General features: G+C 37.7%; 1 protein-coding gene across 2 annotated transcripts; it reads right to left on the bottom strand.

Annotated features, from left to right (window-relative positions):
• Positions 1-676: 676 nt before the first annotated feature.
• mRpL16 (mitochondrial ribosomal protein L16) lies at positions 677-11,159 on the bottom strand. 2 transcript variants are annotated; one of them, XM_027351434.2, is made up of 5 exons: positions 10,999-11,157; positions 4,639-4,698; positions 2,774-2,934; positions 1,577-1,819; positions 677-952 (listed from the first exon to the last, which is right to left on the bottom strand). In XM_027351434.2, exons 1-5 carry the CDS (start codon positions 11,072-11,074, stop codon positions 737-739), a joined length of 756 nt encoding a protein of 251 aa, XP_027207235.2. In that variant the 5' UTR covers positions 11,075-11,157; the 3' UTR covers positions 677-736. The 2 variants fall into 2 exon arrangements, with proteins under 2 accessions (XP_027207235.2, XP_027207234.1); XM_027351433.2 differs by lacking the exons at positions 677-952; positions 1,577-1,819; positions 2,774-2,934; positions 4,639-4,698 and adding an exon at positions 6,241-7,735 and having other exon boundaries at positions 10,999-11,159.
• Between the last annotated feature and the right edge of the window lie 489 nt (positions 11,160-11,648).

Genomic DNA, 11,648 nt, shown 5'->3' with positions numbered 1-11,648 from the left:
TATTTAAGAAATGGAGTATTTACACTGAAAAAAACAAAAACAAAAATTGAACCTGTACATTAGAGAACACCTTCACCTCGTCTGTATACAGATACAAGTGTGGTGACTCCTCTTTGGAATAGTCCAATCATTCATAATTTTAAAGAATTTGCAACACTTGACTGAATGTAAATTTGGAATTTGAGACTGCAAAAATGTGGCAGATTAACAATAATTATAATTTAGTTACAATGGTTACAATATCATTCTTGGTGTAACCGGTTGTCTGTTTATATTTACTTCTAAATAATCCCGTGTGCAAGGAATGGCCAGGGTTAATTTCCACTAGCAGTGCAGGATTTGAATGCAGATGAGCAAGATTGCTAGATGAGAATGCTACTGTTGCACCAATTAACTAAACTCATATTTACAGATCATGTACAACAAAGGATAAAAATTAATGGTAAACATTCACAGTAAAACTTGATTGTTGAATTCTGCCAAATAATAAATTATAAGCTTAATAAATTTTACTGCCTTTTTGTACACTGTTATACTTTACAACTAACTCTTTCAAATAAAAGACATGAATGCCAAATGTGAAAATACAATGTTCTGCTACATTCAACAAGAGTAATGATCAGTTAAATCATAAATTAATCACTTACATTAAAAGGATTAATAATTAACAACAATCTTTAAAATCAAAAAAGTCTTTATTATCTACACTTTTACATGACTGACATCATATCACTTCTTACACATATTTTCCATAATACTCTTTGTCAATATTTCTTATCCATCTATGACAACCCAACATGTTGTTCTGAATAATGTACTTAAAAGTATATGGATTGATGTTGTCTCGCTCGAGCCTCTCTTCTTTCTCTCTCTTGGCATCCAACATTTTCTGGCTAACGACTTCAGCTGGGAAGGGTAATTTTTCTGCAATCATGTTCATTATTGGGTATACCTGGAATGACAAGAGGGAACTTCGATTAATCCTTTTAATATGGTAACAAATAACTTCTTGCATTCAATATCACAAACATTCAATATCACAAAGTTTTTAATGATAATGAGTCACACAGATCTGGTTGATCAATGCAAGTAAACCTGTACTTCAACCCAATGCACCAGAGGATGTCATGTACATACATACGAGTATTGTATATCCTGTGTTTTTTAGATCGCTCCACAAATACTAAGTCACTAATGAGCCCATTACTAGTACATATCTCACCTGTTTAAACTTTTCTTTGATCTTTAAATATCTTTAAAAATTTCACATTACTATTAGTAATTTAAATAATACTATAATGATTATAATGACTATAATAATAACAGCACTGATATTGACAGCTTTTGTAGCAAAATCATTTTTCCCAAAAACTCAAAGCCAAGGTGAAGTTACAAGGTGTACTAATTGACTTTTTGGTGGCTAAGAACCTGTGGATCAATGCATAAACATTTTACAAAACAATACTATAGTGAACATTAGATTTTCCCAGAAACAGTGGGTTCATAACAGATGATTCTCTATCTACATTTCTTAAAACATTCTCCTCTTTTCAAGCTGATGTCCTGTTACACACACCTCCTTCAGCGAACACTTCCCGCCAACCTCGATGATCACCCTCCCTGCCTTGATTGGGGTGACATAGTGGTCGATTGAGCCCTTGCCCCCACCCATGCGCTTCCCCTGGCCCTTCTTGGTGATTGGCTTCCAGGGGGCATCAATTCTCCAGATAGCGAAAGTCTTGTTAACGTCGATATTCCTTGCAATTGTCATACGTATCATTTCCAGGTGGCCCCAGCGCAGCATACCTCCTCTGCGAGCCTGAAAAAAAAAAAGTGCCTCAGTGATGATGAGGGGGGTGATGATGGCAATTGTAAAGGTGTTGTATGCAGTGGTGGTGGAGGAGGTGGTGCAGGAGGAGGAGGAGGAGGAGGAGGAGGAGGAGGAGGAGGAGGAGGAGGAGGAGGAGGAGGAGGAGGAGGAGGAGGAGGAGGAGGAGGAGGAGGAGGAGGGAGGAGAAGAAGTACAATGGAAGTAGAGGAGGAGTAGGAGTACTAGTTCAAGGAAGTAAAGGAGGAGAAGGAGTACTAGTTCAAGGAAGTAAAGGAGGAGCAGGAGTACTAGTTCAAGGAAGTAAAGGAGGAGTAGGAGGTGGTAGACGAGAAGCATCTGCAGGAAAAGGAGGAGAATAAGTAGGAGGATGAGGAGGAAGAAGTGGAAAAGAATGAGGAGGAGGAGGGGAGGAGGAGGAGGAGGAGGAGGAGGAGGAGGAGGAGGAGGAGGAGGAGGAAGAAGAGGAAGAGGAAGAGGAAGAGGAAGAGGAAATGGAAGAGGAAGAAGAAGAGGAAAAGAATGAGGAGGAAGGAGAAGAAAAGGATGAAGAAGGAAAAAGGAGAGGGAGAAAAGAAAAGAAAAGTGGAAGATAATATAAAAAGAACAAGAAAAGCCATATTGGAAGATGTAAAAGGAAATAGTTGAGTTTGATGATTAGGAGGAGGAGGAGGATAGAGAAGAAGAGGTAGAACAAAATTAAGAGGAAGAACAGTAAAAAGAAAATCAGGGAACAATAAACAGATGGGAGAAAAATTATCTTGCAGAAAATATATCATACAAAAATAGCAAAAATATGCAATATCTGAAAGAGGGAGAGAAAAAAGTATATACTGACCTTACTATCACTACTGACTCTCCTATAAATATGTGGATTAACTGAGCCTGCAATAAACATATGGATTAACTGAACTTCCTATAAATATATGCATTAACTGAACCTACCACAATGCCATATTGGTTGTAAATGAAGTTATTGTGCACTTCCTCTTCCCCTCGGATCAAGTCCAGCCTCTTGGTCATCTTGGGAGCCCTAATGCCGGCAGGGAACTGGGGCACCCTTTCGAAGAACCGTAGTTTCTGACGCTCCTTGGGGATCTCAATGTCTGTTTGGGAAGGGACAGGATGAAATAAGACAGGGATTGGAGAGATGAAGGGGGGATGTTGGAAGGAGGGAGGAGAGAGAAGGGAGGAATAGAAGGAGGGAGGAGAGAGAAGGGAGGAATAGAAGGAGGGAGGAAAGAAAAGGGACAGAGTTATGGAAAGAGGGAGGAGAAAAAAGGGAGTGAGTTATAGAAGGAGGGATAGGAGGAGGAAGGAAAGAGAAGGGAGGAATAGAAGGAGGGAGGAGAGAGAAGGGAGGAACAGAAGGAGGGAGGAAAGAAAGGGGACAGAGTTATGGAAGGAAGGAAGAGAAAAAAGGGAGTGAGTTATAGAAGGAGGGATAGGAGGAGCGATGGAAGGAGGGAGGAAAGAGAAGGGAGGAATAGAAGGAGGGAGGAGAGAGAAGGAAGGAATAGGAGGGAGGAAAGAAAAGGGACAGAGTTATGGAAGGAAGGAAGAGAAAAAAGGGAGTGAGTTATAGGAGGGATAGGAGGAGGGATGGAAGGAGGGAGGAAAGAGAAGGGAGGAATAGAAGGAGGGAGGAGAGAGAAGGGAGGAAAGAAAAGGGGCAGAGTTATGGAAGGAAGGAAGAGAAAAAAGGGAGTGAGTTATAGAAGGAGGGATGGAAGGAGGGAGGAAAGAGAAGAAATGAAAGGAAGGAGGAGAGAGAGAGGAAGAGTAAAGAGAATAAAATGTTACATGGGGATGAGAAAGGGAAAGCAGGGATGGAATCAATAGGAGGAAGGGCAAGAAAATGGAAGACATGGAGGAAAGGAGGGAAGGGGAAAGGAGAGAATGGGAGAGGAGAGGAAACAATGGGAGGGGAAGGAAGAGGAGGTGAGGGGGGTTAAAGTGTGAGGTAGGGATTGATGGGAGGAGGAGGACAGGTGCAGGGGAAAAGGGGAGGGGGAGGAGGGTGGTGAAAAAGAGAGAAGTAAGAGGCAGAAAGGAAAGGGGTAACGAGAAGAAAAATGTATTTAGCAACATTTTTTTGGCAGTATCTAAGAGAAATACATTAAGTATATGCAAATACAGTCTACTACTACTACTAATATTACTATTACCACTATTACTACTAACAGCAATAGCTGTACTTAGAATAACAACAACTATAATAATAATAATAATAATAATAATAATAATAATAATAATAATAATAATAATAACAACAACAACAACAATGATAATAGCAATAATAATAATAATAATAATATTATGATAATAATAATAATAATAATAATAATAATAATAACAATACTGATAACAATAATAATAATAATAACAATGGTGATAATAATGATGATAATAATGATAATAATAATGATAATAATAGTAGTCATATTACTACTACTAATACTACTACTACATCTACTACTACCACTATGTCTACTACGTCTACTACTACTACGTCTACTACTACTACTACTACTACTACTACTACTACTACTACTACTACTACTACTACTACTACTACTACTACTACTACTACTACTACTACTACTACTACTAACAATAATCATAATAACAATAATAATAATAATAATAACATTAATCATAATAATAATATAATTATTAACAATCATTTGATTAATAGTTTTAACAATAATTACAATAATAAATCAAATATCAAAAAATTAACTTCAATTAATTCAAGATTACACATAAAGCTACACATTCGGAAACCCACTAAATTAGCTCATTCTTACCGTCATAATCTGGTGGCGCTGGAAAATTCTTGAATCCCGCCTTCTGAATCCATGGCAAGGCTGGAAAAACAAGGCCGTTTATCAGCAATCGTAACAACTATTGAAATAACATTCGGTGCTGAAACACAAATATCACACACACAAGAACAAGCGGGCAGTGCCATATGACCTTCAGCTTTGAATGGAATTTAAATGTTGCCGGTCCATCTCCCCTCCTTAGTTCAAATTCTTGCCCCTCATTCTTACTCAATTTAAGTAGGTCAAAAAATTTTGGTCAAGCACAAATCTCAGAAACTTGCCACGGTCACAGGTAAAATGCAATAGCAATATTCTTTGTCATTTTTACCATTGTCTCATGGCATCTTTTGTATTTCATTTGTTTATAAAAATACACTCGCACATGGTACTATACTATCCTCTTTGTGTGAAAACTTTAAAACGGTCAACCACAAGTACAAACACAGTAATGTGTACACAAAAATTATAATAAAAACAGCCACCGTATCTTTTGATCTCTTACTGTGACTGTCTTTGGTTTCATTTAGAACAGTTGTTCATAAAGCCTTGGTCACACTCAAATAGGGATTACAGAAATGCTCCTATGGGTTGCACGATGATTTGAAAAAAAGGAAATAAACGTGAAGTGACAAATTTTATATGCAAGAAGTTATTGTTTTCGTTTTCTCTATCAACAATGAAAGTATAAAAAGTGATGATATCTGAATTAAGAGAGAGAAAAGTTTGTAAAATTGTTTCAGCTCCGAGAATCATCAGACCAAACAATTTACGTTCAGTTGTACACCAAAGTTCTGGGAAAGCTACTTTATACATAATTCCTCCCTTTCTATTTCAAAATAGTTATAAGCCATGAAAGATTGTTTCTACTAAATCAGGATTAGGAGGATGAGGAGAGGGAGGAGGAGGAAGATGAGGAAGATGAGGAAGATGATGATGATGATGATGATGATGATGATGAGGAAGAAGAAGATGATGATGATGAGGAGGAGGAAGAAGAGGAGGAGGAGGAAGAAGAAGAAGAGGAGGAAGAAGAGGAGGAGGAGGAAGAAGAGGAGGAGCAGGAAGAAGAGGAGGAGCAGGAAGAGGAAGAGGAGGAGGAGGAAGAGGAGGAGGAGGAAGATGAAGATGAAGAAGAAGAAGAAGAAGAAGAAGAAGAAGAAGAAGAAGAAGAAGAAGAAGAAGAAGAAGAAGAAGAAGAAGAAGAAGAAGAGGAGGAGGAGGAGGAGGAGGAGGAGGAGGAGGAGGAGGAGGAGGAGGAAGGGAGGGAGGGAGGAAAGGAAAAGGAAGGAAGGGAGGGAGGGAGAGAAGGAAAGGAAGGGAAGGAGGGAGGCAGGAAGGGAAGGAAGGAGGAAGGGAAAGAAGGGAAGGAGAGAAAGAGTAAAAGGGGAGTATAGTGAGAAGGGATGGGGTGGAGGAGGGAGGGAAGGAAAGGGAGGGAGGGGGTGGGAGGAGTAAAGAGGAAGGGAAGAAGGAGGAGGTAAAAGGTGGAGAGGGGAGAGGGGACAAGAACATATATAACACTAATATCCCTCTTTGTCCTAATAATGTTACATCTCAGAGAAAAGGTACTTGAATAAGAGACAGTAAATATTTCTTTTATTTACTATACTCATCACAAAGAGCTACATATATGATACAACAAACATCTTTGCTACATCTATACAAAGGCATTTGAAGGAATCCACATAAAAGTATACAAATAGAATATATCATCAACTGACAATCAAGTATTATTCATACAACTATATATAAACCAACACACAAGTCCTTTAGTAGTAGACAGCCTATCTATATAAAGATATCAAATATACTATTGAAAAAAGAGAGATAAAAAGGATATCCTTTCTTTTTTCATTGACCCGTTTGAAACCAAAAATACAATCCACTTCATAATCACGTCCTAAAAAAAAAAAAAAATCAAATTCTAAGGTCGTCACTTCTTCAGATGTGTATTTTGAGTTGCAACTCACATTAATGAACAAGTGTGATACCCTTAATTATGAACATTATATACAAAGTCAAATAATAAATCCTCTCTACAAAAGTTTTCTGTCATCATGTTTCAGCAAATCAATATGTTCTTGAAGAAGATAATCAGCTGCATCTCCTGGGGACACTGCACCTACGACAACTTCCCTTTCAATTTCTTCTACACTCCGTTTCATTCCAGGGGAGTTCAAAAACACATGGATCAAGTTATCCTTGAGATGGGTCCACAGCCAAGCCCGTCTTTGATCCTGCCTACGCCTTAAGTATTCGCCGCTTTCCTCCATGGTTATGCGATATTTTTGCATAAGATCCCACAATTCTGGAACCCCTTCGCCTGTCTGTGAGGATATTCGCTTCACTGGGGTTTTCCAGTATATGTTCTTGGGCCTTATAAACTTCAAGGCAGATATGTACTCGTACTGCATACGCCTTGCAGCAGGCACAAGGTCCCCATCACTTTTGTTGACTACTATGAGGTCACTCATTTCCATAATACCTCTTTTTAGACCTTGTAACTCATCTCCACCTCCAGGAGGGATGAGAAGAGTAAAAAGATCAACCATATCTACAACAGAAAATTCACTCTGACCAACACCAATGGTTTCTACAATCACTATATCAAATCCTGCAGCTTCGCAAAGGACAATAGCCTCATTGGTTGACCTTGTGACACCCCCTAAGTGACCTCGGGAGGGTGAGGGTCTAATATAAGCATTCATATCTCGGGAAAGTTCGTGCATCCTTGTTTTATCACCTAAAAGGGAGCCTCCTGTGGTGACCGATGAGGGATCAACTGCTAGTACTGCTACTTTGTGTCCACGAGCAGTTAAGAACTTTCCAAGGGTCTCTATGAAAGTGGACTTCCCTGCTCCTGGGGGACCTGACAAACCAAGGCGAAAGCTTAGGGCCTTTGTGCCTTTTCGGTACTGAGTCTCCGTGGCCTCCTGCAATACTGCACTCAATAGCTGTCTGGCTTGTAGTTTCTTCTTTGGATGAGATGTTTCAACTAGTGTAATAGACTCTGCCAAACTTGCTCGTTGACCTGCATGAAGACCCTTGAGTAACCGTGCCACCAACGGATCCAATGTCCCTGAAGAACAGGACTAGTTTAGGGTGTCTCACATAACAAACTATGTAGTCTACAAAAAAATGCAATAGTAAATCCTAAGATACATTTCAAGAAACTTTTGGGTAAAACAGCAACTACCAAGACACACTAAACTAGTCAACAGTTCAATTTAGTTTCATACCCTTTATTGGCAATATTTTTCATGTTGTACAATGTATAGCTAGTTCAGTGCATATACTGAAAGTTACTCTGATAGTGATTGAATCAATCATAAATTCACATGGCAAAAAACTTTAAAATAAATCAAATATTAAACTGATGTCATCAATTTTACAGATCCTAAATATCATAATCAAAACTCTTCATCTAATATTTCCTATGCAGAAACAGGAAACACAGGAAAATCAGATCTTGAATGGGTTACTGCAGAATCATTTTAGAATGCAGTACTTTAGTTACACATACAATACCATGCACAGACATAATATCTGATGTCCCAAGACTTACATAAATTCTAGTGCAAAAGCACTACAACATATTCATAACTGAGAGCAGGTCATGTCTAAAACGTAACATTTGTCAACATTAAACTGCTATCATCATACCATAATAACAAAATAAAAAAGAAAAATTAATCATTTACGATTTGGGAGGAGAAGGGCTCCACTTCCTATATTGAGATTCCAGAGCCAGCAGAAATGTCATCTGATGGCTCTACCATGACAGTGGCAATTTCCCTACTGAACATATGTCATATCCTTCATGCCTAAGGTACTTATGCAAGGGCAAAAGCAAAAGTTACCACATATATATTCTACTATAATAAATCTTGAACTGGTTCTTTACTTGATGATGAAAAGCTAAGGCAGTTTACCAGCTCCATTTTTCTAGAATAAATGTGGTTCAGTTACAATGGCCATTTGACAAAGTTAACTGCAACTACATAACACAACAATAATAAAGTTACTGATATCATCGTGATAGTTGTCTTCATTAACTAAAACTACTGTTTGTATCTAGACATTCTATGCATGTCATCCATTGACACCAATTTTGTCATTATTATTTATGTATTACTATAGCACAAAATTATTAGTTAATTACAAATTTCAAAATGGAAGACTTGTCAAATACTGGTGTGTTTTTCTTCTACAATTTCATCATTATCTGAGACATATGTAATGTCCACTAAAATATCTGGCATTGCTTGGCAAGTTTCATCCAGCCACACCCGTGACATCACATCCACACACCCATTCCCTTTCTAAGCCTTCCTTTTCCCTCAGCCAATCATGCAGTAATATTCTCCTGTCTTTTTCTTCTTGTGATTGGAATATAGGGAGTATGAATAAGCATTTCATCCAGCCACAGCCCAGATTTTTTTCTCCTCTCACTCATTCACACTCCACATACCATATTATTCATCTGATACATGACAACGAAACATATTTTATGATAAGATGGGGGACATGTGGAAAATTTGGCTCGTCTTTACGAAAAATTTTACTTTCTTTACAAATGTCAAATCAAAGCTTGCGTAGGGGGGGGGTGCCCCCACCCCCCAAAAACCCCAAATTCCCCACATGTCCCCTAAAATTGTAGGGGATAGGGGGAAATATAGAATTACCAAATTTACTTTTGGAAACAATAAATCAGGTCAGAAATTCTATACTATAAGTCCCCAACTCCAAATCACAATTTTTTCAACAATTGAAGTTGATGTGACTGGGCATGCACTTCAAGGCACTGCCTAAAGCCTTCACCTCAGTATGTATGACAAGACTGATATCAGGAACACAGAGTGAACTTATACTGTGAGTATCACTTTACGCAATTAATTTTTCCCTTTATATGTGGCATTACTCTGTGCAGATTATTTACTGTACGAATGATTGCAATTTTTTCTGGCCTCTTTAAGAATATCCACATCAATCTTTGTGTGTCCATATCATAAAGATCAATCATCAGGTCCTTTTAACAATTGGGGAGGGAGACAAGTTGCTTGCAGCTTTTAAGGGTTAAGAGTGCTTCTGACATTTTAAAGAATCTGAGTAGGCAAAGAATAACATCAGAAATAAAGAATATATGTTACAACTAATGCCCTACCAAAAGTACGTTCACAGGAGCAGAGCCCGTGATAGGGAAATGCAGTGGTTTTTGGTTCATACAGCAATATTTATCGATTTCCAGGCTGGAGCAATAAGGAATAGGTGTTAGGAGAGGGAGAGCAGTTAATATTACCGAGAACAATGCATAGAAATAAAGCGAAATGAACACTGCAAACTCATAAATAATAAGTAGATAGATTTAAATAGACCAAGTCCCAGACTCCACGTCACAAAATTTATTTATCAATCTAAGTTGTCGTCACTGGGGATGTCCTTCAGGCACAGCCTGAAATGAGGGTTGATGGGGGGTTCTGCCTCTCAACTTCATCTGGGAAACAAAATCTTCACCTTTGTTATGCACAGCAAGATTGGATGATACTCAGGAACATAGAGTGGACTCAGGCTGTGAGCTGGGCCTTCCCTGACCTTTTACCTTCATTTGTAGTATCATCAATCATATCTGCAGATTATTTTTTGTACCAACACCTAGTTTTTGTCCTCTACAGTAATATCACATTTAATTTGACCTAACTTAGTACATCCATACTATAAAGATTAACCAGTAAAAGTCATAAAATGACACAGATACAGCTCCCATGGCCTCATATTTACAGTGAAATGACAAAAATATCTGCTGCATATCACTGCTCAGAGACCATAACCATAACACCCTTACACAACCAGAATTCTTAATGTTGCATTTTCTATAAGTTGGCACGAGTAGCAAGTACTTTCTAGACACTTTGTAAACACTTACCAACACTTTAATCTATATACTTTGCAATGTGAATGCAAGGTTAGATGGTTTTGCGAAGTAATCTACAGACATATGTGAATCTTTAATTGTTTTCCTCCATCACTTTGGTGGGAGCAGTCCTATGTTCAAGAATTTCCAAGGTATCATACTTATTTCCAAACCATATTAGTAACTCACTAGACAAGGAATCTTGCTGTTACTTTAGTCGGAATTTGGAGAAGACATAATCATGAATATTTGTTAGTTACTTGTTTGTTACTTGGAGTTTATAATCAACGAAAACATTAACTTAAACTGCACCACTTCTCTAAACCATTATATCTTACTCAAAATTAAATCATTTTGACCTATGGCACCGGTTATTACATAAAACATAACTATAAAACAAACCATAATAATTAACGTTATCTCGTTCTCACCTGCAGCTGCCGGTACTCTCTGCCAACATTGTGACACTGAGCGATGTAAATGTCTCGATAGTAAAGAGAAAGACATGGTTTTCCTCAATGAATTACAGAGGACACCCTTTCCAACTCGTCTCCTTCGCCATATGTAAATAAACCCTACCCGCGTAGCTCCCGCACGGAAATCAGGAGGGAGTTTGTTATGATTTCAGGAAATTTTCTTCAGTCAAATAAATTCACTTATTATTAAAGTTTATTGTTTTAAAGGCCTATAAAAGAAAGAAGAAGTGTTTATTGTTTGTTCCTCCAAGAGAAGCAAATCATTTCTGTTGTTATTGCTTCTTATGGAATATCAGCTAATTATTATGCCGAATCTGCATAAAAGGAATTATGAAAGTTTTTTAAAGAAACTTATGGAATCATTATCAATTATATTGTTATTATCAGAATATATTCAATTATCTATTAAATAATTATCATCATTAAATCCCGTTCCCATACGGAATACAGGAACAGCTATTATTATCAATAATTGGAATACAGACTATCACATATAACTTCTCTGTTCATGATTATGACAACTTTCCTATATTCATGTGTGCAGTGAGTGTGCATGTTTGAGGGTAACACACTATATATGTGTAAATATATATATATAATATATA

The sequence above is a fragment of the Penaeus vannamei genome, chromosome 22 (assembly GCF_042767895.1).
Source record: "Penaeus vannamei isolate JL-2024 chromosome 22, ASM4276789v1, whole genome shotgun sequence".
Classification (NCBI taxonomy): Eukaryota; Metazoa; Arthropoda; class Malacostraca; order Decapoda; family Penaeidae; genus Penaeus; species Penaeus vannamei.
Note: the sequence above shows the minus strand (reverse complement) of the source record. Positions and strands in the feature narration are given on the sequence as shown.

Bases quoted from the DNA above. Each gene is read 5' to 3' on its own strand.
- mRpL16 (XM_027351433.2), bottom strand. From the start codon at position 11,074: ATGTCTTTCTCTTTACTATCGAGACATTTACATCGCTCAGTGTCACAA. The intron at 7,736-10,998 runs GTGAGAACGAGA...CCTGTTCTTCAG, and splicing joins GAGAGTACCGGCAGCTGCAG to GGACATTGGATCCGTTGGTG.